The sequence below is a fragment of the Rhodotorula toruloides genome (assembly GCF_000320785.1).
Source record: "Rhodotorula toruloides NP11 unplaced genomic scaffold Scaffold23, whole genome shotgun sequence".
Lineage (NCBI taxonomy): Eukaryota > Fungi > Basidiomycota > Microbotryomycetes > Sporidiobolales > Sporidiobolaceae > Rhodotorula > Rhodotorula toruloides.
In genome coordinates, this window is record NW_015622983.1 from 283,136 (window position 1) to 310,147 (window position 27,012).

A 27,012-nucleotide genomic window follows, 5' to 3' on the forward strand; every position below is an offset into this window, starting at 1 on the left:
CGTTACTCATCGATACAGACGACATGGACAGAGAGAAATAGATAGTTCTACAAAGCGGTCTAAACCAGCTCCGCCTCCAGCTCAACGCCCGAATCCTCATCCTGCGCGGTCTTGAGACCAGCGGCCTTCCTCGCGACCGTCGTCAAAGCGTCGACGAGCGAATCCTTGGCATCCTGGAGAACGGCCTGCTCGTCGAGCGCATCTTCGTCGTCGCTCGAATCGTCGTCGGGCGTGAGCTGGGCCTTCAGCGAGTCGTGGCCAAGCAGGCGGCGGATGGTGAGTGCTCGTGCGTGCAAAGCGGCGTCCGGCTGGGCCTTCGACGACGAGGCGGCTTGGCGGCGCACGAGGAGCCAAGAGAGGACGATGGTCGCGAGGAGGTCGACATCGGAAGTAGGCTCGGTCGGAGGCGACTTGGGCAAGAAGGTGGACAAGTCGATGCCGTTCGAGACGGCTGGCGCGAGGAGCTGGAAGAAAGGCGATGTGCAGGCAAGTCGAGCGAACGGTCCTTCGCGCTTCGTCTCGAGCGCGAGGCGGGCGAGGAGCTCCCGTGCTTGCGAGAGGTCGACGCCTGCCTTCGCGGACAAGCCGGCGCGGTAGCAGGCGAGGAAGACCTTGGCCATGCTCGCCAAGGCGTGTACCTCCGAGCCGTCAACGGTGGTGCGGTAGATCACGTCGAGCGTGTCTTCGAGCTCGATGACGGCTGCGGCTGCTGTCAAACTCGGCGCGGAAGTCGTCGAATCGCCGACGACGACGAGGACCTGCCGCCAGACCTCCTCAAGGGCGTCCTGGCAAGTCGCCTCGGCGAGGGCGAGAAGCGGCACCGTGTTGCTCGGCTCGGCCAAATCCGCATCGTCCTTGGCCGCCCGAGTCGCCGGCGACAAGAGCAGCTGAACAGTCTCGAAGTCGTGATTGAGCGCGACGTCGATAAAGGAGCTGCCAGTCGACTCGCGCTTCTTCTGCCTGTCGAGCATGCGCGACCAGGTCTTCTTCGCGCCGCCGACGTGACCAAGTGCGAGAAGGTGGATCGCGATCAGGCCATCGATGGCGGCGCGAGAGGTTGTGGGTGTGACGGAAGGCCAAGACGGAGAGCGGGAGAGGTTGGACAGGCGGAGGAAGGTGTAGCAGCGCGCGAGGTAAGGTAGTCGGCCGCCTGCCCCGAAGAAAGCGTTAGCACATGACAGAACGGTGAGTATATGAGTGAACGTACCGACGCTCGCCTCGATCTCCGCAATCCGTACCCAAGCAACAGCCTCCTCGACATCCTCATGCCCATCATCCCTTCCCCAAGTCAAACCCGTCGCCCTCCTGATCGCCCACACGACAGCCTCCTTCGCAATCGAGAACGGCAAGGCGACCGCTCGTGGTGCACCGACGAAGCGGAGCAGTTCTCGACGAGCGTCGAGGGCGGACTTGCGTGCTGCGCCGGCGGTAAGAGGGGTGGACAATGACGTTGCTGCTGAGCTCAGCGCCGACAGGGCGGCTACCGCTTGTGCTCGACGACGCGTGCGGGGCGGCAATGCGGGCTGAGAAGAGGAAGTGAAGAAGAGCGGGTAGAGCAGATAGGCGAGAGCGACGAGGATCGACGCGGCCCCGAGGGTGGCGAGACCGCTGAGGAGGGACGGGTGAACGTGGTCAATGGCGGAAGCCGGCGCAGACGGGTCGGTCGGGACGCCGCGTCGAACAAGTCCGCCCGCCCAGGCGCCGACCGTCTCCTCGGCGACTGCGGCAGTCGTCGCAAGGTCGTACCCGATCCCGCCGGCGAAGCTCGCGCCCATGAACGAGGCGAGGAGGACGCGTCCGCCGTTGCCTGACTGACCGTTCTGCAGTGCGGCGGGCGAGACGGCGAGTTCGTCGCCTGACGAGACGGGCGAAGGCGGGAAGGTGTGCCGGCCAGTCAGACCACTCTGCTGTTGCTGAGCAAGCGACTCGATGTGCGCCGCGTTGAGCGCCTGGACGCGGCTGTACTCGGACGTCAAAGGCGGCGCGAGGCCCGACGAGGCAGACGACTTGGCCTTCTTCGACGCAGCTGGTCCATCCGCTTTCCGGCCGCGCTTCGTGCCGGCGGTCGACGTCGCCGTAGCCGCTTTCCTACCCTTCGCAGGCGGCGCAACAACCTCCTCTTCCTCTTCCTCCTCCTCGCCCGTCCCCTCCTCCGCCTCTTCATCCTCTTCGCGCTGCCTCCTCCTCGCCTCCTCACGGACCTTCTCATTCTCCGCCCTCCTCCTCTCCCACTCCTCCACCAGCCCCTCCCCACCTCCAACCATACTCCTCACCATCTCCTTCAAAAGCTCAATATCGTCGTTCAACCCGTCCCGCGTCGAGCGGAGAAAGTCGATGTATTCGATCGCTTTGGTGAGGATAATACCCTTCGAGAGGGTCTTGGCTGCGGGCACGCCGTCGATTAGGCCTTCGGGGGTCTCGGGGACGGCGGCGGAGGCGAGCGTGAATTGCGAGGCGCGGCGACGGGAGGTGGGCATCTGCGGGCGGAAGTGGGTCAGTATCGCGCATGCACCGTACGACTAGAGGGCGCACGGAGGGCAGAGGCTTGAGGTGGCGCAAGGCGGGGATCGTATCGCGAAGAGTCGCAAGCGCATTATTGATGCTGTTGCGGTACTTCTGCTCGACCGCGTCTACTCCGCCCCTGAGTCAGCACACACTCTTCACGAAAAGCGCAAAGGGACGCACTGTGCCCCCTCTCAGACTTCTTCCCACCCTTCTTCCCCGCCGGCCCTCCCTTCCCGCCTTTCTCCTCCCCCTCGTCCTGCTGCTCCTGCGCATTCGCTCCTCGTCGGCCTCCCTTCCCAGCAGCGGTAGAACGCGAAGAGGCGGCGGGGCGGTCGAAGGAGATGTGGCTGAGGAGTTGGAGCGGGGCTGCGCGGTGAAACCGACAAATTAGCGAGACGTTGGTGAAGAGGCGAGGGATGATACGCACGAGCTTGGTGGACGTTGTTCTGCAACCCTGCGTTGACGATCACGTCCATTGGACTGGCACTGCGAGTGGGCTTCTGCTGCACCTGCACCGCCTGAGGCGGGACAGGCAGCGAAGCAGAGACAGGGACACGCTGCTGCTGGCGATTGACGATCGTCCGTCCCTGCGCATGTTGTGCGAGTACAGCGAGTGTCGCAGGGTCTTGTTGGAGGGAGAACAAGGTTCCTGCGCGAGGAGCGGCGGTAGGTTGGATGGGAGGGACGGAGACGCCTGCTGTTGCTGCTAGGGAGGAGAGCGGTCGCTGAGCTTGTTGAACTTGTTGTTTGATTGCTGTGAGAGAGGGGTAGAGCGAGGGAGGCGAGGAGGAGGAGGGCAAGGATGAGGGCGAGCCGAAGTCGACCGAGATGCGCTGCTGGGAAGGGGAGGACCCGGCTGACTCGAATGCGAGCTGGGCGTGATCGAGTGCGTATACGGGTGCGTCGCCTGGTTGCGAGAGCGAGACGGTCGGGATCGAGTACGAGGGAGGGGAGAAGGCCGACGACGGCGACAAGAAGGATGCGCCTGTCTGCGCACCGCCCTGCTGCGTCACTGGCTCGCCAAAGAGCGACTGCAATGCGCTCGTGTCAAAGTCGCACGCGAGGTTCGACAAGTCCGCTCCGAACGAGAACGGCGGCGAGTGGCCAAACACGGCGTCGACGTCCTGTCCTGCGCTCGTGTTGCCCGTGACAGCGCTCGAGAAACTGTAGTTGGAGACGTTGTAGGGCGAGCTGCCTGCGTCTGAGCGCCCGTACGACGATGTCCCGCTCGAGCCAGCCGCTCCCTCGAACGCTGCCAGCGACCCTCCGTCGAAGCCCAGGTCGACTCCAGCTCCACCCATCCCACCCTGCAGTCCGATGTCAGTCCCGTGTGCATGTCCCATCGAGTCCTGTGCGAGAAAGTCGTCGAGCGAGGGGTCGAACGACTGGTCGGTGAACGAGTCGTCGGCGGCTGCGAGCCAGTCTGCGGGCAGCCCGCCGTCTGTGCCGTACGAGCTGTCTGCCATTGTAGCAGTTGCTATCGGACACAAACGAGCGATAACCAGCGAAGAGAGCGAGCAGGCGAACAGCAACTCTCCGGAAGCCGGCGTCGAACGATGTCGCGCATCGCCCCATCTTGCCGTGTCTCGCCATTTCCGTGCAGTCGTAAAAGCGACGAAGACCCCTTGGAACTGTATGTACCGCTTGTATTTGCATCGAGTTATGTGTTACTGTGGCGGGACTGGGCGAAGGGGCTCCTCAAGGCGCCTCCCAGCCCTCCGTGTTGCGGAGCAGCTTGTAGAAGAACCGGATGCCGTTCAGGTGCGCGTCGATGTGGATGCTGGTGGAGAGAGGCGAGTCAGTATCGCTTCTGGATCGAAGAGCGCCAGAACACAGCGGCGAGGAGCGAGGTTCCGGGCTTGGAAGCGAGCGACTGCTAACTTACCGCTCGTCGACCGTGTGGAAGTCCTTAATGAGCTTGAGTGAGGCTGGAACGAAGCGGTAGATGTTGCGCGTCAAAGGCCACGAGTACTGCAGGGGCGAATGGGGAGTCAGCGCGAGATTACGGATGCCGCGGGAGCGCTTCGCCCGTACCTTCGTGTCGGTGTTGGCTGCAGGCGAGGAACGGCATCTCGACGATGGTCAGCAACAGCGTTTCTTGACCACCGGGAGCCGGTGAACCGCCAAACTCACCAACCATCCCGCTCGGTCCGACAATCGCGTCCTTCCAGACATGCCTCGTCGTACCAGCCATCAGCTCCCAGGCCTTGCCCTCCGTCGGCGTAATCGGCGCCGGCTCAATCTCACTCCCCTCAATCACCTGCAGCCGGACGACATCGTTCTCAACGTCCGAGTGCGAGCCGTAGGCGTCGAAGGTGAGGTTGAACCGCTTGACTGTCGGTGCAAGGATGGAAGAGAGGCGAGAGAGAGTCGCGTTGACGGAGGAGAGGAAGTCGATGCGGTAGTTGATCGAGGCCGAGGCGTACTCGGGCAAGGCGTTGCTGCGGCGACAGAACGTCAGCTCGTCGACTTGGAGGGAACCAGTAGCTGGACATACATCTTGACGCCGCCATGGATGAGGTCCGTAGCCTGAGTCGTGCTCAAATACGCCCGCTTGATGTCGTCCTCCTCCGCCATCTCCCTCCCTAGCTTCTTCCACTGCTTCGGGTCCTTGACGCGCCCCCTCCACTTCTTATCGACCTCGCCATACTCCGCAGCACACATCAGCTCGCCTAACAACGGGTTCCTCTCCCTCAATCGCGGCACATCCGGGTGTTCCTCCAAAACCGAGACGAGTTTCGCCAGGATCCCGATTCCGGTGTGACCACGACGGGGAACGCTCGCGTGTCCTCCGGGGGTCAAGACGTCCAGTTTGATCGAGACTGCGCCCTTTTCGGCGGTCCCGAAGCGCGCGAACGTCCGGCCGTAGGCTTCGTCGACGCCCGTGAATCCCTCGTCGAGTACCCAGGCGATCCCGTCCTTCCCGTAACGCTCTTCGAGAGTCGAGGCGAGATATTTGGCGGAGCGGGAGCCACCAATCTCTTCGTCAAAGCCGGACGAGAGTATGACCGTGCGAGTCGGCTCGTGCCCTTCCTCGATGAGCTTGTCGAGCGCGCCAAAGATGCCGATCAGCGTGTTCTTGCAGTCGGCCGTGCCGCGCTGTATCCTTGATCGTAAGCGAGTGTGCCTCGATGAAGCGGAGAGCGACGACTCACGCCCCAGATCCAGCCTTTCTCATCGAGGTGAGCGTCGAAGGGCGGGTACGTCCACCTATCCTCCGTCACCGCCGGGACCGGCACCGTATCTTGATGTGCCATCAACACAACCGGCTTCAAGCCCTCGTCCTTGCCCTTCCACGTGAGGAGCAAACCGTACTTCTGCACCTTCTCGACCTGCACAGTCGAGTAGACCCGCGGGAAGGTCGATTCGAGGTAGGTGTGCAAATTGCCGAATGGTTCGAAGCGAGGGTCTTCGGGACCGGCCATGTCGTCGAAGGACTCGGTGCGCTGGAGAGAGTGAAGGATGCGTGAGTGTCGAAGAGAAGCGAGACCAGCGAGGTGACGCACGATGCGGACCGCCCCTTGCAGGCGCTCCGTCGCAAGCTTCTTGTACTCGTCGTCCTGCTCTGGCAGCCAGTCGGGGCCGACATTCAGCGGGTCCACCTGTGTGGGGCAAGAAGCGCCCTTGGCGAGACGAGCGAGTTCATGGCGGCAGGGATGGCCGACAGGGAACGCGGCGAGAGCGTCGGTGGGAGACGATATCCAGAAGGCTACGGGAAGCAGCAGGGCGAGCGCAGCGACGCGGCGGGAGAGGGTGGACGAGGTGCGAGTCGTCTCGAGCGACGAGGGGGCGGGTGCCGTCAGCGGGAGCGACTCTTCCTTGCCCACTGCGCCTCTTATGGTCAGTTCGAGGCTCTGCAGAATCTCGCCGGGCACGCACTCGTCTTTCTGGGTCGTGGACGAGGAAGAGGGGCTGCCGCACTTGCCGACGGTTGCCAGAACTCGTCGGCCGGCCTCAGGATGACAAGAATGGGGTTCCTTGACCAAAGCAAAATCCCTACGAAGACCAGCCGGAGCTTCCGAGTGCGAGAGAATTCAGTGAAAGCGGATTTCTCGCTTGGATGCGGTCCTTCGCAAGCTGCAACCGTGGCCAGCGTCACGCGCCGATATGAAGTAATACGTACAGTAGTGCCGGCATCTGGTACTCCGCTCTAGAAGACTGAACCCAACAGACCGTCTTGCTCCGCTACAGCTCGCACCTTCCTTACAGCGGTTTCCGCTCACGGCGCCTCCCAACCCTCCAGATTCTGGATGAGCTTGTAGTAGAACCGTATCGTGCTCATATGAGCGTCGACGTGGAGACTGCAGCGGGGAACAAGCTGGGTCAGCGATAGCGGAGCAAGGTCGAAGCGGAGAAGAGGAAAGCGCACCGCTCATCGACCGTGTGCAAGTTCAGCGCCAGCGAGAGCGAGCACGGCACGAAGCGGAAGATGTTGCGCGTGAGGTTCCAGCAATGCTGCGCGAGCGAAGGACATGAGTTCGCCTTCAGCAACGGCAGGACAATACGGAAGCTACCTTCGTGTCGGTGCCGCCTGTGCGAGGGGAGGCGGTTAGTCAGCATCGCTCAACGTGGCAGACGAGGCGGGAAGACGCACCGATCATGCCGCTCGGCGTAACGACCGCGCCCTCCCAGATGTGCCTCGTTGTACCGGCCATCAGCTTCCACGCCGGACCCGTTGCAGGGGTCAGCGGCGCCGGCTCATGCGCAGTAGTTGGCAAGACGTTGAAGCGGACGACGTTGTTGTCGATGTTGGCATGTGAGCCGAGGACGTCGAAGGTCAAGTTGAACGAGTCGACGGTTGGTCGGAGGACGGTGATAAGCCGCTCAAGGGTCGCGTTGACGGAGGAGAGGAAGTTGATGCGGTAGTTGGCGGAAGCGGTCGCAAACTCGGGTAGGGCGTTACTGCAGAGTCCAGCGAAGTCAGCAGGTTCCGACCCGCAACAGCACGAGCCGCACGCACATCTTGACACCTCCGTGAATGAGGTCGACAGCCTGCGTCGTGCCGATGAAAGCGCGAATGATGTTGTCCTTTGCCGACATCTGCCTGCTCAAAGCTTCCCAGCGACTCGGGTCCCGCACGCTCGCCTTCAAAGCCGGCGGTAGTTGTCCGTAGTCGGCTGCGCACTGCAGCTCCGTCAAGAGCGGACTGCCCTCGCGCATGATGGGCGGCTCGGGGTTCTCCTCGAGCGTCGTCACGAGCTTGGCGAGGATGCCTATGCTGGTATGAGGGCCGAGCGGGACGCTGCTGTGCCCTCCTGGCGTCAAGACGTCGAGCTTGATGGAGACAGCGCCCTTCTCCGCGATGCCGAGCCGAGCGAGAGTCAGGCCGTAGGCTTGGTCGATGGCCGAGATGCCTTCGTCAAGGATGAAGGCGACTCCATCGCGGCCGTATCGCTCTTCGAGTCGTTCAGCGATATATTTCGCCGAGCGTGTCCCGCCAATCTCTTCGTCGGCGCCGGAGGAGATGATCAGGGTTCGTGTAGGCTTGTGGCCGTCCTCGAGGAGCTTCTCGAAAGCGGAGAGCGCGCCGAGGAGCGTGTTCTTGCAGTCGGTCGTGCCCCGCTGGTGAGGCGGAATCGTCAGCTCGCTAAACTGCGCAATATAGGCCAATAGAGCCACGCACGCCCCAGATCCATCCGTGCTCGTCGAGGTGAGCGGAGAAAGGCGGGTGCGTCCACCTGCTCGCCGTCACAGCGTCGACAGGCACGACGTCTTGATGCGCCATGAGCACGACCGGCTTCAAGCTCGGGTCGGAGCCTTGCCAGGTGATGAGGAGGCCGTGCCGGCGAACCTTTTCGACCTGGAGAGAGGCAAAGACGCGCGGGTACGACGCTTCGAGGAGCGAGTGCAGCTCGAGGAAGATCTCAAAGCGCGGGTCTTCTGGACCGCCCATGTCGTCAAACGCCTCGGTGCGCTGTGATCGCGAGAGAGTCAGGGAGGAAACGGAGGAAACGGAGGAATGGAACGCACGAATCGCACCGCATCTCGCAGCCGCTCCACCGCTTGCTGCTCGTACGCCGCGTCATCTTCAGGATGCCAGTCTGCGCCCACGTTCAGCGGGTTGACCTGTGCAGGACAGCGAGCTGCTTCCGGGATAACGGCGGCGGGCTGCGCGACAGGCGTGGTCGGCAGCGGAGTCGGCGCAGATGAGGAGGGATAGTACAGCCAGAGCGCGACGGGTAGCAGAACAGCAAGCACAGCGTAACGAAGCGGAAAGGCGGAGGCCTCGGCAGTCGAGTTCTTCGGCGCCTTGGTGGGGCCCGGCGAAGAAGATGGCTTCGGCACTGCTCGAAGGGAACGGTCAGCTATCGCACCGTCTAGATCGGCGGAAGCACTCACTCGTCAAGCTGGGCGAGCGCTCGAAGGATAGAAGAGGTCAGCGGACCGCTTCGGGTAGCCAAGCAGGATTCCCATGAGGAGCCGGCGATCCGCAGAACTCCGCAAAACCTTGTCCGCGCAGAACGACGAACGGACGAACGCGAACATGTTGCTGCTGGAAGTGCTGATAGATGGACAAGAAGGATATAGACGATACGGAGGTATATGTGCTGTGCGAAAGATGAGGGGTATCGAAAAGAGGGCGCCGGAAGGCGGAGGAGGCCGTTGACCTACGCTGCGTCTAGCCGGACTGGCCGGTACGGACGACCTTCGAGCGGATGAAGAGGGTCGAGTAGAGGTGCTGGTCGCCCATTGAGTCGTAGAGGGGGAGATGGCGGTAGCCTGCCGGGTCAAACGGTGAGTAGGCGCCAAGCCGGCGCATCGACGGGTCGCATACGCACCAGGCATGAGCGCGCCGACGCCGATGGTGTAGGCGCCGACAGCATCTCCCTTCCCCTCCTCCATCGCCGCCTTGGGATTTCCCTTGGCATTGAGCACCTCGAAGCGGACGAAGACGAGGTCGAGCATGCCGGGGGAGGGATGCGACGAGAAGGTGAAAGAGAAGCGGGATGCGGATGCCGTCGTCCCGGTCGAGGATGAGTGCGAGCGGAAAGTCGGGTTGAAGGCGTTGCCGCTGAGTATTGGCGAGTCAGCGAGTGTCAGGGGAGAGATCAGGTCCAAACGCACAGGACGACAGGTGTGCGACGCTTCTGAGGCGTGGCGACCCCGGGGACGAAGAGGCTGACTTCGACGAACGGGTCGAGGTTCATCGGCTCCACGTCGGTGCCCGATCCGCGAGGACGAGGGAGCTGCTGCGCCGAGATAACCTGTCGACGATGCGCGTCAGCGGGAAGACTTTCCATGAGCATAGGAAGGCTCACCTCGACCTCCAGGCGATACTTCTCAGAGCGGAGCGCGGCGATCTTGTCCTTCTCCTCGCCCTTCTTGCGCAGGAAGTCTGGCTTGAGCACGTAGCCGCAACGGCCGGCACGAGCGAACATGGCGAGGTTGAGCTCCATGCCGACATCTGCGCTAGGTGAGTCAGCGGCAGTAGGCGAAGCGAGAAGCGGCGGACGCACCGAAAGTCTGCCAGTTGAGCGCGACGAGCTGGACGCCGGCCGCCCACATGTGGTGCGGTGCAAAGTTGCTGCTTGTCAGACGGCTCCCTCGAGGATATGCTCGAGTAAGGTGTCCTCGGTTGTGGGCCACAAAGTCCTGTCGAGCCGCCTCGTCTCGCAACATCTTGGTGAGTCGGCTCTCGCCGAGCGAGATGACGTGCGTCGCGGCGTATTTCTCCTTCTTGTTGAAGCCTCGCGCTTTGACGCCGATCGTGTACACGAGGAGATTGGCGAGAGCCTGCGACATGGCCATGTCCTTCGGGTTCGTTGGCAAGGCTGGCGGCGACAGCAGCGGCGCTCCCATGGCCGGCGGTGAGACCGAGAGCTCGTTCTCCGTGATGCGCGACGGAGAGACACCGGGTGAAGCGGCCCTCGGAACTGGTGTCGCGCCGAATGACGAACGAGAGCTGTGGGAGCGGAGGATGGAGGGCCGAGTGGCGCCGCTGTCGCTGCTGCGGAACTGGCGGATAGCTCGGTAGACTGGGGAGTGAATCATTAGCTGGCGAAGCAGAGAGAGAATCGGGAGCGTCGGCGCACACTTGCTGTTCTTGAAGTCGCCATCAGAGCTCGACTGCGAGGACTGCTCGCTGGAAGACGAGTCGTCGCCGCTCGGGACGAGCTTGACGGGGAACCCGTTGTCATTGGAAGTCGTGATGAACTTGTTCTTCGCCTGCGAAGCGGAAGGTAAGCTTGGATGGGCCGAATGCTCCAGGACCTCGACTCACCTTGAGCAGAAACTTTCCCTTGAGATCTGCGGGACTCGGCAACCGTTCGATGTCCTTGTCCGCCTCCATCTCGTCAAGCCGCCGACTGACGAGCTTGTCGCCGAGTGTCTCGTTCAGGATCGCCGCGAGCTTATCCTGCTGGTCAAGCTCGCAGTGCACCTCGACGGAGAGAATGACGGGATAGGGCGAGGCGAGGAAGGCGTATTGAGCTATCGCTTGGAGAACGTTGCGAACCGGGATCTTCGTCGTGAGCGTGTGGCCGTGCGTGACGGCTGGCTCGCCGTCGTCTCCGTCCCAAACGTCGACTGCGGGATGAAATATGTCAGGTCAGGTTCTGCAGAGGGGCGCTCGTCGGCGGGACGTACGCTCGACGCTCCGGCAGCCCTGCTGCAGCGCACGAATATACCCTTCGACCGTACTCTGACCTTGGAATTGGCTGCCGATCAGGTAGGTCTGCGAGCAATTCCGTATCAGCTAAGGAAACAGAGCGACGTATCGAGCGCACGCACGTTATGGCTCGAACTGATGAAGTATTCGGGCAGAGGTCGCGTCATGTCCTGCCTTGACTCGTCCTTGATAGCAGCGTTGTCGGACGACATGAGGAAGGAGACGAAGCCGTCGAGCGTGACGGTCTTCGTCGCGGCGTCGGCGTACCTGAGGAAGCCCCGCGAGATGGCGAGGTCGTCCAGCTTGACCTGCGGAACGCCGTGCGTGAGTGACGAGACTAAGCAACAGGTGCGGGGAGACTCACCCCTTGGACGTCACGCAGGAAGGTCGACCAAGCCTTCTCGTCCAGGCCGTCCTGTCCCTGCGGCACCTGCTGCAAGAAGACCTCCTCGATGTCCGCGCGTCGTTTCAAGAGCTTGACGAATGTCTGGAAGGCCTTGAAGTCGAGAAAGTCGTTCGGGCTGGCGGACGTCTGACGACCTTGGGTCAGTCTTCGGCCAGTCTGGAGAAAGTAAGCGGAGACGTACTCGAAACGCCTCGCTGATCTCTGAGCTGCTCATTCCCATCCCGAGACGCGCACAAAGCTGGTGCACTTCCGTCTCGCGCACCACGCGGTCCTGCTCGTCCGTAGCCTGCTCAGCCTCACCCTCCTCATGCGAGATGCCCTTCGCCAGTCGACCCTCCTTGAATCCCTCGAGCGTCTTCTGCAAGATGTCGAGGTCGTGCGGCGACAAGGCAATGAAGTGTGCTAGTTTGTAGGTCGGACCGCCCGTGACTGAGCCGAGGAAGCGGGACGAGGCTGGAGCTGCATAGATGATGGTTGCCCAGCGAGGCTCGACCGAAGGTGGGAGGTGAAGGGACGTGCGGTACGGCGAGCCAGCTGCTGCAAAACGGAGGTCGCGGACACGGGAGAGCGGGACGGAAGCGTATGTGGGCGTCCGAGCGAAACCTGTAGGACAAGGAGTGAGCAGAGCGAGACGAAACGCAGGACGAGCATGCGTACCGAGACCCGCCCCATTCTTCTCCCAGCACAACCGCACATCCTGACCGCCAACAACCCCGATCCCGACCTCAAGTCCCATCTCTCCATCCTCCGGCGTCTCGCTCGCCAACTCAAGCCAAACCCGTCTCGGCTTGACCCGCCGCGCACTCTTCGCCGAGACCTTCAGCATCTCCATACCGGGCCTGACGAGCTGGGCGGGGATCTCAAAAGTTGCGAATTGGCGGGAGAAGGACGAGCGAGGGGTGATAGGAGGAGGCGGTGTCGGCACAACGGGTGTTTGTGAGTCGGCGGGACCCGTTGGAGGCAGGACAGCCACACTGTTGGGACTTTTGGGCTGTAACAGCGCTGCCTGAAGCGGCGCTGCGCCCGCCTGAGCCCTCATCGCTCCACCTGTACCTTCATCAGTCGGGAGAGGAGGGGAGGATGGGTAGGAAAGAGGAGGGTTCGATGGGTGTTCAGGGTCCATCTCGCCAGTTTTTCAGGGTCCAGTAGTAGCGTCCGAGCCCTCAGGACAGCATCTCAGCGGTGTAGCGAGCGGTGGAGGATCAACCTCTCCTTCGGGACCTCGCTCGCCTCCTCGCCTTCCGCTTCTCACAGGCTCTCGCGCAAACTCCTTGTGGACTGCTCGAGACTGCTAGTTGCTCTATGTACGCTGTGAAACTACATCCAGGCGGCCGCTCACGCCGAGAAGTGGCCGACGCCCTCCTGGCCGACCACCTTCTTGATGACCTCGACACCGGTGTTGAAGAAGTTGTCGATGAGCTGCGCGAAGCAATTAAGTCAGCAGAGACAGGAGCGGCCATGGAGGAATCGGGACGCACCTCCTGATCGGTCGCCTCGCTGGAAGGCTTGCCCTCCTGCGAATCGGACAACGTCAGCTGCGCTCGAGCCGGGGAAACGGAAGGAGCGAACCTGCGCGGGGTCGGTAAAGTATTCTCCGTTCTTGTAGCCGCCAGTGCGCGCCTCAGCCGACGTCGCAGCCCAAAGGACGGAAAGAGCTCCCTCGTCAGGCGCGCGCATGAGCGGCCGGACTGCAGCCTGGATTGCGCCACCGACAGCGTCGCCGTACGCCTCGTTGTACTGACGAGTCTGGCCCGTTGCGACGGCTCCCGGATGGGTCGAGTAAGCGAGGATCTTCGAAGGAGGCTGGAGGTAGCGCTGGACGAGGGCTTTGGCGATCAGAGTCTGCCCGACCTTCGAGCGCGCATACAGGTTCGCCGGTCCGACGTCCTTGGCAAATTCGCCGGCGTCGCGGAACTTGTTGCCGCCCCAGTTCTCGCTCGGTCCGCCAAAGGTGTTGCGGTGGAGTTCGGAGGACATGAGCACGATGCGGACGTCGGCGTCGGGGTGAGCGCGTGACGTCTTCTCAAGGTTGGGGAGGAGATAGGAGAGGAGGAGGATGTGGGAAAGGCAGTTGACGGTCAAGTGGGCGTCGTAGCCGTCGGCGGTCAAGGTGAACTTGTTGACGCCGAGTCCGGCGATGCCGAGGAACCCGTCGAGCCTGTCGTACTTCTCGGCGAGTTCCTTGCCGACGTTGGAGACGGCCTTGAGGTCCTTGAAGTCGACGACGCGCGACGAGACCTCCCCACTCTGGTTTCCTCCGTCCGCAGAGTTGTCCGTGTAGTCTCCGACGATGCCCGCGAATCCGTCCTGGTAGTCCTTCGGCGCACGCTTCAAGTCACCTGTCTTGATGTACTCCTCAGCCGCATCAGCGGTTCCCTCCTGCGAGCCGAGGATCACAACTTCTGCGCCGTGAGAGTAGAGCGTGCGAGCGGCGGACAAGCCGATGCCGTTCGTGCTGTTCCAGGTGTACAGTACGGGTTATCCACATCCCTGACCCTTGTCGAGGTGAAACGAGACACACCCGCCGGTTACGATGAAGCGCTTGCCGACGAGTTGCGGGACGTTGGCCTGAGCAAAGTGGAATCCGAATAGCTTTCCGACGACGTGAGACATGCTGTAGTGGGTGGTAGGAAGCGAAGAAGTTGAGCAACGAGAGCAAGCGACGACTTCGCCCAGCACCGCCTCGTCAACTTCGTCACCGCAACTCGCGGACAGCGAAATCGGTGAAACTGGGAGCACAGCAGGCTTATTCAGCGATCTTGTAGATCGAAGGACAGGCAGACAGCAGGGCGGGAGGAGGAGGACGACGAGCGAACGTCCAGCGACCCCAACTTGCGAAGGTCAGCCGCAAGTCATTCGTACTGTCTCTCAACTACCCGCCAGACCCCTGCACCGACGGCCAACGTCAATGCTCGACGCTTGCGTATGCCTGTACCGACCCCGCAACCGATACCGATCGTTGAGCCCGTCGACGTCGCGTCTCTCTCTTCCTCAGCACTCAGCAAATACGCCAGCTACGATCAACCATGAGCAACATCGTCGCTTCTTTCCAGCGCAGCAAGTTTGACCAGACCAAGGTGCCCGACTTGAGCGGCAAGGTCTACGTTCTGACGGGAGGGTGCGTCTTCCTTGCGCCTCCAACTCCCTCGACCATCTGCTCACTCGTTCTCGGCTCACAGCACCAACGGCATCGGTCTCTCTGTCTCGCGCACCCTCTTCAAGCGAGGCGGACGTGTCATCCTCCTCGGTTCGAAGCAGGAGACGGGCGACGCCGCTTGCGAGTACATCAAGACCGGCGACCTCGACAAGGCTCCGCACGACTACAAAGAAGGGTTCGGAGCTCAGCGTGACAACAGCGCGAACGGGGCGACGAAGGATGGACAGGTCGAATGGAGGCACATGGAGGGCGCGGATCTGAAAGAGGTTGCGGATGTTGCGAAGACGCTTGCGGGAGAACTGGACAGGCTTGACGGGTTCCTGGCGATCGCTGGACTCGGTGTGAACGCGTTCGAGCTCACGAAGGACGGCTACGAGTGCGTTGTCTTCGATTCTTCTCCTGCGAATCCGTTTCAATTGACTAGCTTTCGCCTTTTTCGCCTTGCAGCTCGCACCTTACCATCAACTGCCTCACGCACATCCTCCTCCTCTCGCAGCTCCTTCCCATCCTTGAAAAGACCTCCCGCAACAACCCCGACGCCGACGTCCGCTTCATCTCGATGGCGAGCGAGATGCACCGATTCACGTTCGGCGGACCGAGCGAGAAGTGGGGCGGGAGTAGGTTTGCGACGGAGGAGGAGTTTAAGAAGGATGTTGGGCCGAGCAACCTTTACGCAAGGTACGTCTCGCTGTCCTCCTTCGCCGTGCTCCGCGCTGATTCGTCCCGTTGCAGGACCAAGCTCGGCAACATCTTGACTGTGAAGGTGCGCTGTCGCACCCTCCGTCAACGTAGCCAAAGCTGACCTTCTTCCGCAGGCTCTCGTCGACAAATACCTCCAGCCGCCCTCAAGGTCCTGGCCTACGCTGTACACCCAGGCGGCGTCGCCACAGGCCAAAATGACCAAGTCAAGCCCGCATATGGCGAAACGATCGGCAAAGTCGTCGAGAGGCTCGTGAGGCCGATCCTGCGCGCCCCGGACGATGGAGCCTTGTCGACGCTTTGGGCTGCGACGGCGCCCGAAGCGAGGAGCGGGGAGTTTGAGAACGGGAGCTATTATACGGATCCGGCTGAGCCGGGCAAGGAGACGAGCGAGGCGACCGACCCGGAGGTGCGTTCCGCCTTCCCCGTCGTCCCTCCGCCAGCGTCCGCTTACGAATCTCTGCGCAGCTCATCAACAATTTCTGGAAGACGTCGCTCTCGATTCTGGAGAAGGTTGTCGGGAAGGAGAACGTCGGGCCTTTCAAGGGTTAAGCGTTGTCGCTCGCCTCTCCTGTCTGTTAGGTGCGCGTCGCAAGGCAGGACATGTACATAGCACGAATGTAACGAGTCGTGACAAAGGAGTGATACAGTTTGAAGGGCGGTGTGTGATACGTAGCGGATGATTCGAGTGCGTCTGTGGCTGGACGAAGTGAAGATACTGCTCGACTTCGGGTAGGACACACCGCTGTAGCTGGCATTCTGCGGACGCTCTGTGCAGGAGGCCAGCTCACGCCTTCTCCTGGGTGACAGGCGCCGGCAACTCCTCCCTCCTGTCCTCCTCCTCGTCAAGCCTCACCCTCCCCTCCCTCATCTCACGCCACATGCGGACAACTTCCCTCCCAACAAGCGCCATCATAACGAGCTTCGTGAACGTCCAAGCAAGGTCGAAGAAGCTGTTGTCGCGGAAAGCGAAGAAGGCGTGGCGAGCGGTTGAGAAGAACGAGTGACGATGGTGCTTCTTGCCCTTGTGGCGGTGGTGGTGCGGCTCGTGCTCATGCTCGTCGTGCTCGAGTCGGTGGTGCTTGTGCGGACGACCGGGAGGGAAGCCATCTTCCTCTCCGCGCCGGGGCGGAGGTCCAGGATGGCGCTCACGGTCGTGCGGGGGAGGACCAGGCGGACGACGCCCGAACGGAGGGGGAGGCGGCGGACGGCGGCCCATGCGGGGAGGAGGCGGGAAGGGCATGTCGCGGTCGGGAGGAGGAGATGGATGAGGGAAACGGTACTCCGGATTATCAGGGAAGTCAGGACGGTGGCGGTCGTGCTTATCCTTCGGAGGGCCGCGGGAAGGGCGCGGAAATGGGCGGTCGTTGCGCTCGGGAGGCGGAGGGAACGCCTCGAAGTCCGGGTCGGCGAGGTCGGTGAGCGTTGCGTCGAAGTCGTGCGTGTCAGGCTTGAAGTCTTCGTAGGGAATGTAAGCAAAGTCCTTGTCGACGTCGATGTCCTCGGGGTCGGCCGCTTCGGCGACGAGAGCAGTGAGGTCCTCGTCAAAGTCCATGTCGTCCGCCTCAGCAGCGTCGGGCGAGTCCTCGGGGTTCATTGCCTCAGCAACGAGCGGCAACTGCGAGTGCGACTCGGTCATCGCAGCGGCAGCAGCTTCGAGCTTGAGAATCTCGATGATGTCGTTGAGCGCCTCCTCCTGCTCGGCCAACTTGCGCTCGACGACGGGCTGCTTCTGTGCGTCGGCGTTGTCGTACGGCGGGACGGCAGTAGCGAGGGTGGAATCCCCAAGGTGTGGCGAGGCGGCGAGAGCTGCGCACAAGCGGAGTTAGCGAACAGCTCGTTATGCAGTTCGTCGAGCACGGCGCCGGCTTACCCAGCGAAGAGAGCAGCAGGCAGGCTGCGACTGCCCTCATGGTGTCGGCGAGACTGGTGCGACAGGCGAAGGGGTCGTTGAGGAGAAGAGAGCTGCGCATGGGGAGGTGAGCGGCGCAGGAGGTCAGCGGGATGTCGGCAAGGCGCCAGCGACTCTGCATCGTCGAGAACATACCTTGTCGCGGTGTTCGAGTGTGAAGAGAAGGAGAAAGAGCGACAGCGGGAGACAAACGACGGCGATTCCGTCGCTGCGCACTGCGCAGAACCGACAGGAGCAAGCCGACGCCCGCAGAACGACGCCAGGCTCGACATCGCCTCCAGCTCATGCCACAGCAAGTCATAGCAGCACCCGCGCAGTCTCCATCGCCTCGTCTCCCGTTCCAGCGATTCTCATCAAGTCGACGAGGAAGAGGAGGTGGGGAAAGAAGAACAGGACATCCGATCGTGCGGCGTCTAGCTGGGTACTCTTTAGCATAGTGCTCGATGCTCGTGAGCGCCAGCACAACCGTCCCGAGCGAGGTTAACCGGTAGTGTCGAGTTGCCGGTCCAAGAGGATCGCTCGCACTCGTCTCCACCTCTCCTCACCCCGCTGTGCTCTTGCTGCTGCTTGTTACGTCTTTAGAGACCGCTGTACAACCGCCACAGCTACTCGAACCGCCTGCCCTTGTCCCCGCTCTCTCAGCTTCGCTCCCCACCGCCTCCCCACCATGTTCGTCTTAACACCCTTGCGCACCCCCAGACGGCTTACTGACGATGCACGGACTCGCAGGAAGGCATACGTCATCGAGAAGTACATCAAGCCGGAGGAGCTGCCGTCTCGGTTGGTCGAGTGGGAGGAACCGAAGCCGGGCGAGGACGAGGTCTTGGTGGATGTGCATTACGCAGGGTTGAACTGTGAGTGAAGGCTTCCTCCGTACCAGCGCGTCAGAAGCTGAACGGGCGCGCTGACCCTGCTTGAACGCGCAGTCTTCGACAGTACGTACCGGCACACTCTTGCTTCTTCCCGCTTGTCCTAATGCTTCTTCGTTTTCCACAGTCTTGCAAGTGCAGGGCAAGTACCAGAACAAGCCTCCATTCCCCTGGATCGCGTGAGTTGAACTCACTAGCCTCTCAACAGGGCACAGTACAAACTCATTTGCTCCCATTCCTGCAGCGGCGTCGAGTTCTCCGGCGTCATCTCCGCCAACTCCCCCATTCCCGAAGGCTGCGACTTCATCCCAGGCAAGACGCGCGTCTTCGGCGCCGGCCAAGGCTCCTACGCCGAGAAGATCAAGATCGACTGGCGGACTTTGCTCGAGGTCCCTTCGACGATGGGTATGGACGAGGCGGCGGGACTGTACATCACGTTCCCGACGTCGTATGCGGCGCTTGTGACGCGCGCGAATACGCAGGAGGACGACTGGGTGCTTGTGCACGCTGCCGCTGGAGGAGGTGCGTTCCGTCGACACTTCTCCCTTCTCGCTCTTCGGCACTCACTCTTCTTTTTCCTGACCTTGGGTCCGTGTCGCAGTCGGCCTCGCCGCCGTCCAGATCGCCAAAGCGCTCGGAGCGAAAGTCATTGCAACCGCAGGCTCGTCCGCCAAACTCGACGTCGCGAAGCAGTTCGGCGCAGACTACGGGATCGACTACACGAAGGAGGGGTGGCAGAAGGAGGTGATGGAGATCACGGAGGGTCACGGAGTCGACGTGTGCGTTTGCGCGCTCTCGCCTCTCCCGAACCGTCGCTGATCAGCCTCGTCCTGCTGCCCAGAGTCTACGATCCGGTCGGCATGATCGTCCCGTCGCTCAAGTGCATTGCTTGGAACGGCCGCCTCGTCGTCGTCGGATTCGCCGCCGGCTCAATCGAGAAGATCCCTGCCAACCTCCTCCTGCTCAAGAACTGCTCGGCGATGGGTGTCTTCTGGTGCGCACTGCTCTCCCTTCTCTCCCACGAATAGGCTTGCTGACACTTGCAGGGGGACACAGGGGCGCCTACGTGAAGAACGAGCCCAACGTCGTCCCCGAAGTCTGGGGCGCGCTGCTCGACATGTTCGAGAAGAAGCAGATCCGTGGGACCGTCTTTGAGAAGCTCTACGACGGACTTGCGGCGGTGCCGGAGGGCTTGAGGGCGTTGGGGAGCAGGGAGACTTGGGGGAAGGCGGTCGTGAAGGTCCAGGGTGGAAGGGAGGGGAAGCTGTAGAGGCCAAGGGGCGTATTCTTCCTGCAGTGCCAAGGCTGTTGTTATAGCGTTCAGCACTCAGGTCGTGAGCTGCGCAGTGTCGCGACGAAGAGACTTTCCCACCCGCGCGAGTTGTCTCGCCGCTTTCGCAAACCAACCCGGAGCCAGTCCATCGTCGGTTCTCCAAATCGCGCGAGAACACTTATATTACACTCAATCCCAGCTATCATCGCTGCCCAAGTCTCCCACGACGTCCCTGAAGAAGCTGTTGACGGCATCTACTCCCAGAACATCTTCAGCCTCGGTGCAGTCGCCCGTCTCGAGCGCCCACGACAGCAGGGCATTGTGAACCTCTCGATCGTAGTCCGTCTCCCAGCCGAAGACTTCGAGAGCCTTCCCGTCAACCTCGATTCCCGACAGTTCCGCCTCGTCGAGCACCTTGCGCAGGCCAGCCTCGGTACAGTCGTCCGGCCACTCGGGACCGAACCAGTCGGGATACGTGTGGAAAGGCGTGTCGGCTGCTTCGGGGCTGAGCTCGTAGTTCTGGCTGGCCATCGTCGTCCCGCGGACGCAGTCGACATAGTCCAGCGTCAAGTTCTCGAGGTAGACCTCAAGTGTGCCATCGACAAGCTGGAGGAGGAACTCGTCTGTTACTGGTGCTGCCGGACCGACGCCGAGCCAGACGAGGAAGGCGGCCGTTGGAAGGTACCGCACCAACTTCGGCAAAGTGAAAATGCCTCTGGAGAGGTAGAGTAGTTCAAGATCGATGAATTCAGGCATGATTGCGTCTAGAGACCCTCGGTCTGCTGCGCCGTCGTCGATATCCACGCACCGATTCGTCAGCCGTAAGGATTCAAGCGCGCGCGGCAGGGTTGCCACTATCGATTGGAAGCTGCTGATGCCGGTCTCCTCGGTTACGTCGAAAGCTCGCAAACCTGGGAAGACAGTGCCGAAGTCGTACGGCGGCCACTTATCAACGTTGTCGTCGGTAAGGACGAGAACCGTGATGTTCTCGTACGCGCCAGTTGGAGGAAGCAGGACTCGCGCCGCCGAATACTCGAGGTCCAGGTGATAGAGAGACGGCAGGCATTTGAGCTGGGTGGTCCAGGCTTGCTGCTCAATCGAAAGTAGCGACTCCGAAGTGACGGAAAGAACCTCAAGACGCTTGAGACTCGCGAGTCCCCCTTCAAGGACGACCCGAAGGAGATCGTCACCGAGGTGTGCAGCCCACAACTCCGACAGGCCAGGCAACCGGCGAAGAAGCTCGGCGAAGTCGACAGCCTTGACCGTGCCATTCGTGATTTGGGTCGGCTGTGCACGCGTCTCCTTGTTGAACTACAGTCGCAGACTCCGTACATATCGTCCGAGAACAGCCTTTGTGTCAAGGAATGCGCAGAACGTGGCGAGCGCCGTACGGTTGCTTAGGAAGACACCGCGAAAGAGACGCTTCTGGGCAAACTGGTGAAGGTCGCGGCAAATCGGCTTCGGGCGCTTGTCATCCTCGTAGGCGTACTCGAAAATGATGTCAAGCAGCTCATGCGGGAGCCTGAGGAGCGGGAAGGGGTTGATGGGGTGCGAGGGCGATGAGGTCTGCGAGCGGGACATGCGCGGTGAGCAGGCGTCGCGGGACGGTGCGAGCTGCGCGCGTATCTCGAGAGACATTCCGGCGAGCAGAAGAAGGCAGTCAAGCGGGTCACGGAGCGGTAGCAAGGAGCAGCGAGTGAGCGGGACGAGCAGAAGAGGCAAAGTCGCAGGTTGGTCCTCGTCGACAGCGTCGCAGTTTACGAGGAGGCCGTTTTCACTCTTGCGCAGACTCTCAAGAGCCCCTTGGGCGAATCTGGCCAGCTAACGAAGCATCTCAAGTTGTTCTCGCTCTCGCTCGTCGCAACTTTGCTTCCTCGTCTGCCGTGGGGAGCAAGAAGCTATTCGTACACTGCACGCGAGAGACACACGGCGTCTAGAGAGGTTGCGAGCTCGAGCTCAAAGGCGGAGGCGCCGGGCCAGGCGGCGTGATGAAGTGTTCCTTCCGCTCCTTCGTCCACTGCCGCGCCATGTAGTCCCTGATCTCCTGCCAGCTGAAGTCCGACTCGTCTGCCGTTGACCAGTCCCCACGCTGTACGCCCTGTTCAACGACGATCGCCAGCTGTTCCTGTCGCCAATCCTCGTAGCGCTTCTTGATGGCGAGTGCCGTGCCGTCGACGACCACGTCCCGCTCCTCCGCCTTGGCGAAGAAAGCCTGGAGACCCTCCCAGGTTCCACCATCCGGCCACTGGGGTGAGCACAGATTCCATCGACCAACGTCTTGAAGCGCAGCCCAGTCTGCATCCAAGATGCCAGGCTGCTTGATCGGGGGAAGCCCGGCGCGATAATAGGCGTACCAGTCTTCACGCAAATGGTTAAGGGTGATGTGCTCGATCTGCGGGAGTCGGACGATCTGTGATAGGGTGTCGTCGGAGAGTTGGCAGTCCCAGTCGAAGCCGATGCGCCGGATGCGGGAGGAGCGTAGGTAGGGGACGAGCTCCTCTTTGTCAAATGTACCGTATGGAAGGTAGAGCGTGTCGAGATCGGGGAAGTCTGGAAGGAGGGAAAGAACGTCGTCCCAAACGGGGTCACCGTCCTCCGGCGGTCCCAAGTTGTTGTCGGTACGTCGAAGGTCGATCGTGCGAACAGATGCCGGTAGTTGTTCGATGTACCGCGAGACACGGTCGTCCTCCGTTGCAGTGACGGCGAAGAAGTCCCGAAGCTCCGGGAAAAGGCCGGCAAAGTCGGGTGACGGGCATCCACCTTGGTCGCAGGTGATGCTGAGTGCACTGATCTGGGCGTTGAAGATATCCTGGCGGCCGGGACTTGGGAGAGGCGGCATGTCTTCCATGTAGCGGAAGTGCAATTTTCGCAGGCGCGGATGCCGTGCCAATTGAGCCTTGAGTTGTACCCCATCGTGGTCGTGCTCGTGCCGCCATTCCTCAATGTGCAGCTCTTCCAACTCGGTGAGCTGTTGCAATTCCGTCCCGCACAGGAGAGTCTCGAGGTCCGGCGGGAGGCGTGCGAGGATGAGGACGCGGAGCCCGCTAAGCTGCAACCACAACTGCATCAGGTCTTGTCCGGAGAGGATACCGTGTCCCTGCCTCCGACACTTGAGCGCCTCGATAATCTCGTAGTCTTCAGGGAACGATGGGAGAAAGCCCGGCTCCGGCCGACTTGGTCCCCTCCAGTATTCATCGTGGAAGTCGATGCGCAGAATTCGCACGTGGACCGCAAGGTCGGGGCGTCGACGCAACGTTGCGCAGAAGAGCTGCAGGGCTCGGAGGGTGCGAACGGGCGCATCGCGGTAGAGGAATCTGGCGAATGAGGGTTGGAGATGCCGGCAGAAGACGGCGTAAGGGACTCGTGCGTGCTCGGAAGGGTCTCCGGGGCCGTAAGCGTAGGTAAGAATGATGTCGATGACCTCGACTGGCAGACGGAGGAACGGGGAAGGCGGGCGAGGTAGGCGTCTTGTCTGAGGAGGAGAGCGAGGTGAGCACGTGAGGACGGCGTCTGCGGAGGGTTGGGCGCACTCTTTTCGGCATATCGACAAGTGCAGTGGGCAAGCAGACTCGAATAAAGCGGTAGCAAGCAGTTGCGAGTGAGCGGTAGGAGGAAGAGAGGGTCGTCGATGAACTTGTCACCGCCCATCGCTCTTTCCGTGACAGACTGCGCTTGAATGGGCTCGATACGGCTGCGATGACTTCCCCAGCAGCGTTCTTCAAAGGCGCGACGCTCGACATCGTCCTCTCTGCCTCGCCCGCCCTCCTCGCCGAAGCCCCGCCTGCAACGACTCTCGCCGGCCTCGCAGACGAGCAACTGGTGCGGGACACGGACAGATGGGTGGAACGACTCCTGGCGAGCAAGCGGCGACCAGCGCTGTACTTCGACGAGCGAGTCTCATTCCACCTCGTCCTCTCGCTCCCCACCTCCCCCTCCTCTACCTCGACTTCGACTTCGCCCCTCTCCCGCGCTCAAGCAGCGACATTGCTTCGTCAATCCCTTCCTCAGCCGCACCTCGGCCTCTCTGCCGACCTCAGCTTCGTCGAGGGCGCGCCCAACACCTTCCCGACGGGTCTGCCGCCTTTACCGACGAGAACCTCGTCCCTCACTGGCAGTCTCGCCGCCAAAGTCCCCCTCACGCCTGCACCTTTCCCTGCCCTAACTGCCGGCGAAGACTACGCTGGCCAGGCAAAGGAGATACCGAGCATCGTCGGAGGCGGGACAGCGGGAGGAGGCGTCCAGGTCGCCAACGTCAAGTTTGACGAGAGCAGCGGGCGCGCATGGGTTGCACAGCGACCGGCAGGCGGCTGGGTCGGCGTGTGGGAATTCTGCGCGGATGTCGGTGAGATTCAACCGTCTCGACCCTTGCGAGAGCGCGTTGTTGACAACACTTCGTCGCGCACAGCCTTCGTCCGCACTCATCTCGCCGACCCTCGACTATCTCTTACCGTCACAGTCTCGCTGCGAGATGACCCGCGACTAGCGCTACTGCTGGAAAAGGCGAAGAGCGGTATTGTCGGCGACAACTCGATGGACGGGCTGGGCGGTGCAGCCGCCAGTGAGGACGACGACTACATGGCTGACAGCTACGATGGTGAGCGGACCCATCATCTGAGCGTTTGTACCCGGCTGACCTCGTAGACGCAGACGTAAACCTCCTCTCCGCCCTCGCCCCCATATCTTCGACGCCGCTACACCTTCCCTTCTCGCGACTGCCACCTACCTTCCTGCCTCCCATGCCTCCGCCCACTCTTCCCGTTCCACGACCATCTCGCTCCTTCTCCGTCTCGCACACTCGCACACTCTCCTCCTCTTCCGCTGGTGGCGCATCCGCATTCAGCAACGACGCATCTCTCCTCCACCCTTCTCTTCGACGCTCTATCCGTCGGGTGCTGCCCATTCGGTCACCAATCCGACTCGAGATGCGGACCTTCCCTTGTCCCGTCGGCGCACTGGGCTTGGCAGAAGGTGGACGAGTCTGGGAAAGAGATGAGGAGGACGGCGTGGTGCTTGCAGTCGAGCTTTCAGCGCCTCGCGGAGCTCCCGCGGGCGAAGGGTTCGAGGTGGAAGGGCTGGAGGTTTCGGTCGAAGGAGCGGCGGGAGTGGGACAACCGACGCGGTCGAATCAGCAGCACGACCTCGAGGTCCGCGAGATCCGGTCCGGCTCACTCGCACCGAAGGGCGACACGGTGTCGAAAGACTGGCCCATCCTTATCAGCGGCTCGAACGCCCAGCAGAACTTCCTTTACGCCATCGCTCGCGTCCCTTCCGCCGCTTCTTCCGCCTCGCCAACCAACATTCTCAGCGATCTCGGCCGCGAAGATTCGAGCAGCGTCGGTACTGTGCCTATCGCCGTGGCGAGCAGCCCGACGCAGCGTTTCACGGCAAGGTTCGGCGCGGAAGATGGCGCGGCGTCAGCCCTCGTCGGAGGCGTCGGGCAAGGAGAGCGGCGCGGTAGCCTCGTGCCGGCAGCTACGGCCGCGAACGATACGGCAACGAGACAAGCCCGTGCTTGGCTGAGGAACGTCACGGTTGTCGTCAAGGGACGGCCAATCGTGTCGGGGCGAGCGGTCGCAGACGATGGCTATGCAGTACCAGATGCCGTTGAGGTGAACGTAGGGAATGGGGCGACGACGGACGACGATGGCGAATCGCCGACTCCAGCCTTTCGCTCGCGATGGCATTGCACGCTCGACATCTCATCCTTCGCGCAGCGCTCACCTCCTCGCCCGGCCATCTTCCAGCAACCTCTCGCTCCTCCAGTCCGTCTTACCTCGATCGCAGCGCCAGTTCTGCCGTCCGCGGCCCTCCCCGCAAAACCCGTCTCATTCCCGCTTCGACCTGCGTCGACCGCGGCTAATGTCGAATTCGAGTCGGTTGCCGGGTCCAAGCGACACACCATGTCGTCCCTCGCATCGCTCTCGCTCAGGTCGCCCGTCATGACCCGGAAAGGCTCGCTCGGCTTCCCTCCACCGCCTGTCCCGCCTCACCCGCCTGTACCGAGTCGAACATCCACCGATCGACCTCTTTCAACTCGTGCACTCCCTCCGACTCCCTTCTCCCCGCCCGCACCGTCGACTTCCGCCTCCGCCTCGACCGGCCCGAAACGCTTCTTTTCCCTCCCGCACGCCGGCCACTCTGCGACCGATGTGTCCAACTCTTCGACGAGCGCGCTCGCTTCAATTCTGCCGTCCATCACGCCCACTCGCACCGAGACGCCACCGCCGATGTCTGCGCCAAACGGCAAGCGGTCGAGTTTGCCCGTACCGCATATGGGCGGCTTGCTCGAGCGGCCAAAGTCGGCGCAGCGAGCGAGCTGGGTCAGCAACCTCGTCAGCGGACGAGACTCTGCGACTCCGTCTCAGTACGGCGCGCCCTCGAGGACTGGCAGTGTCGGTCATGGCGAGACGAGCTGGGAGAGGCGGTCGTCCCTCGCTACGCCTGTCCCGGCTGAGCACGCGGCGCCTCCGCCTCCAGCCAGTCTTGGACTTGGGCTCGAGGCAGTGGACGTGCCTCGAGCTGAGCCGGAGCAGTCCATGGCGATGGGCAAGGTGCTTGTCTCTGTCTCGCTCGTCCCGCTTCGGCAGGCCAAGTCTCGTCGACCCGCCGCTTTCGCCGGCGACGCAACTGGTGCTTCCTCCATCGGTCGCACGAATGAGAACCTGCCGCCTCCGACCTTGCCGGGCCTGGCGCCGCCTTCGCCAGATCCGAACGCTTCGCCAGGCTCGGGTACACCGCATCACGCCGCCTTCTCCTTCCCTCCCGCATCGCCTGACCCGTCTTCCTCGCCGAGCGGCAGTCCAGCCACACCCGCAAGTCCCGTCACCGCCTTCTCACCCGCTCCCTCCGCCGCTGCAGCCCGCGCGCTTGCGGAGCGCACCAACCTCGCCACGTCTCGTATGCCCCGCGTCAACCTCCTCGACGTCTTACTCGTCGAGGTGTTTGTCTTCAACCAGAGCGACCAGGTCAAACGGTTCACGGTCGGCGTGCCGCCCGAGCACATGCATGGCGATGCGACTGCGAGGGAGGGCAAAGAGGTTGCGCCGGCTGGTCCAACTGGTGCTGTCAAAGGGCGCAAGTCGGCGTCGCTGCTAGCGGAGCAAGATGCGAAGGTGGCGCGCCTGGTCCCGCTCGAGAACGATGTCCGGATCGGGTGAGTCTGGCTTTGCTCTCGGTTCTACTTCGCTCGGCGCTGACGTACCGGCGTTGTCACACAGCCCGCTCGCGCCGAACAGCTGCGCATCAGTCGGCATCCGCTTCCTCGCCATCCGGCCAGGCTCGCACGTCGTCGAGCAACTTCGCCTGGTCGACTTGAGTGATGGCAGCGAGACGAGGTTGTCAAGGCCGCTTTGGGTCGTCGTCGAGTAGGAGGTCGTCGGGCGTAGACATTGAATGGTTTGTATGGCGTGCATGTTGTCGTTCTCGCTCTTCTTCGCCCCATCTCGCGAGAGTCGCCCGTCTCCTTCCTCCTCTCCGCGGGCTAATCTCGCAGGTCGAATCGCTGACGTCGCACTGCTGTCCTCGCCACCTCTCTGCTACTGACGAGCCCGCCAAAATCGCCGGCGCTGTCAACTCGAGATGTC

General features: G+C 62.2%; 11 protein-coding genes across 11 annotated transcripts; 3 read left to right on the top strand and 8 right to left on the bottom strand.

Annotated features, from left to right (window-relative positions):
• Nucleotides 1-59: 59 nt before the first annotated feature.
• Nucleotides 60-3,971, bottom strand: RHTO_03873 (HLH transcription factor; the record flags this gene model as incomplete). The annotated part of the gene is made up of 5 exons (XM_016417542.1): nucleotides 60-1,150; nucleotides 1,208-2,477; nucleotides 2,533-2,630; nucleotides 2,686-2,871; nucleotides 2,933-3,971. 5 exons carry the CDS (start codon nucleotides 3,969-3,971, stop codon nucleotides 60-62), a joined length of 3,684 nt encoding a protein of 1,227 aa, XP_016271194.1.
• Nucleotides 3,972-4,203: 232 nt separating this feature from the next.
• On the bottom strand, nucleotides 4,204-6,385 carry RHTO_03874 (Gly-Xaa carboxypeptidase; the record flags this gene model as incomplete). Its single annotated transcript, XM_016417543.1, has 8 exons — nucleotides 4,204-4,285; nucleotides 4,391-4,476; nucleotides 4,540-4,556; nucleotides 4,639-4,946; nucleotides 5,003-5,604; nucleotides 5,661-5,951; nucleotides 6,012-6,331; nucleotide 6,385. Coding segments are annotated over 8 exons (1,707 nt in total).
• A 339-nt stretch (nucleotides 6,386-6,724) lies between these two features.
• On the bottom strand, nucleotides 6,725-8,845 carry RHTO_03875 (Gly-Xaa carboxypeptidase; the record flags this gene model as incomplete). Its single annotated transcript, XM_016417544.1, has 8 exons — nucleotides 6,725-6,806; nucleotides 6,875-6,960; nucleotides 7,020-7,036; nucleotides 7,100-7,407; nucleotides 7,466-8,067; nucleotides 8,129-8,419; nucleotides 8,476-8,789; nucleotide 8,845. Coding segments are annotated over 8 exons (1,701 nt in total).
• Nucleotides 8,846-9,124: 279 nt separating this feature from the next.
• RHTO_03876 (1-phosphatidylinositol-4,5-bisphosphate phosphodiesterase 1) lies at nucleotides 9,125-12,642 on the bottom strand (the record flags this gene model as incomplete). The annotated part of the gene is made up of 12 exons (XM_016417545.1): nucleotides 9,125-9,225; nucleotides 9,285-9,517; nucleotides 9,571-9,710; nucleotides 9,765-9,910; nucleotides 9,963-10,481; nucleotides 10,539-10,671; nucleotides 10,727-11,031; nucleotides 11,092-11,179; nucleotides 11,236-11,421; nucleotides 11,478-11,645; nucleotides 11,701-12,122; nucleotides 12,177-12,642. The coding sequence occupies 12 exons, from the start codon at nucleotides 12,640-12,642 to the stop codon at nucleotides 9,125-9,127; spliced, it is 2,907 nt and encodes a 968-aa protein (XP_016271197.1).
• A 212-nt stretch (nucleotides 12,643-12,854) lies between these two features.
• Nucleotides 12,855-14,132, bottom strand: RHTO_03877 (short-chain dehydrogenase/reductase SDR family protein; the record flags this gene model as incomplete). Its single annotated transcript, XM_016417546.1, has 4 exons — nucleotides 12,855-12,938; nucleotides 12,998-13,033; nucleotides 13,089-13,974; nucleotides 14,041-14,132. 4 exons carry the CDS (start codon nucleotides 14,130-14,132, stop codon nucleotides 12,855-12,857), a joined length of 1,098 nt encoding a protein of 365 aa, XP_016271198.1.
• Nucleotides 14,133-14,545: 413 nt separating this feature from the next.
• Nucleotides 14,546-15,927, top strand: RHTO_03878 (short-chain dehydrogenase/reductase SDR family protein; the record flags this gene model as incomplete). Its single annotated transcript, XM_016417547.1, has 6 exons — nucleotides 14,546-14,637; nucleotides 14,699-15,052; nucleotides 15,124-15,354; nucleotides 15,409-15,439; nucleotides 15,527-15,784; nucleotides 15,844-15,927. 6 exons carry the CDS (start codon nucleotides 14,546-14,548, stop codon nucleotides 15,925-15,927), a joined length of 1,050 nt encoding a protein of 349 aa, XP_016271199.1.
• Nucleotides 15,928-16,162: 235 nt separating this feature from the next.
• On the bottom strand, nucleotides 16,163-17,559 carry RHTO_03879 (uncharacterized protein; the record flags this gene model as incomplete). Its single annotated transcript, XM_016417548.1, has 3 exons — nucleotides 16,163-17,184; nucleotides 17,249-17,340; nucleotides 17,423-17,559. 3 exons carry the CDS (start codon nucleotides 17,557-17,559, stop codon nucleotides 16,163-16,165), a joined length of 1,251 nt encoding a protein of 416 aa, XP_016271200.1.
• Nucleotides 17,560-17,954: 395 nt separating this feature from the next.
• On the top strand, nucleotides 17,955-19,426 carry RHTO_03880 (zinc-binding alcohol dehydrogenase; the record flags this gene model as incomplete). Its single annotated transcript, XM_016417549.1, has 8 exons — nucleotides 17,955-17,960; nucleotides 18,021-18,141; nucleotides 18,214-18,222; nucleotides 18,284-18,335; nucleotides 18,401-18,678; nucleotides 18,758-18,935; nucleotides 18,998-19,150; nucleotides 19,213-19,426. The coding sequence occupies 8 exons, from the start codon at nucleotides 17,955-17,957 to the stop codon at nucleotides 19,424-19,426; spliced, it is 1,011 nt and encodes a 336-aa protein (XP_016271201.1).
• Nucleotides 19,427-19,618: 192 nt separating this feature from the next.
• Nucleotides 19,619-21,067, bottom strand: RHTO_03881 (uncharacterized protein; the record flags this gene model as incomplete). The annotated part of the gene is made up of 2 exons (XM_016417550.1): nucleotides 19,619-20,716; nucleotides 20,777-21,067. The coding sequence occupies 2 exons, from the start codon at nucleotides 21,065-21,067 to the stop codon at nucleotides 19,619-19,621; spliced, it is 1,389 nt and encodes a 462-aa protein (XP_016271202.1).
• A 295-nt stretch (nucleotides 21,068-21,362) lies between these two features.
• Nucleotides 21,363-22,971, bottom strand: RHTO_03882 (uncharacterized protein; the record flags this gene model as incomplete). Its single annotated transcript, XM_016417551.1, has 2 exons — nucleotides 21,363-22,901; nucleotides 22,960-22,971. 2 exons carry the CDS (start codon nucleotides 22,969-22,971, stop codon nucleotides 21,363-21,365), a joined length of 1,551 nt encoding a protein of 516 aa, XP_016271203.1.
• Nucleotides 22,972-23,125: 154 nt separating this feature from the next.
• Nucleotides 23,126-26,797, top strand: RHTO_03883 (uncharacterized protein; the record flags this gene model as incomplete). The annotated part of the gene is made up of 4 exons (XM_016417552.1): nucleotides 23,126-23,771; nucleotides 23,835-24,023; nucleotides 24,077-26,582; nucleotides 26,647-26,797. The coding sequence occupies 4 exons, from the start codon at nucleotides 23,126-23,128 to the stop codon at nucleotides 26,795-26,797; spliced, it is 3,492 nt and encodes a 1,163-aa protein (XP_016271204.1).
• Nucleotides 26,798-27,012: the final 215 nt, after the last annotated feature.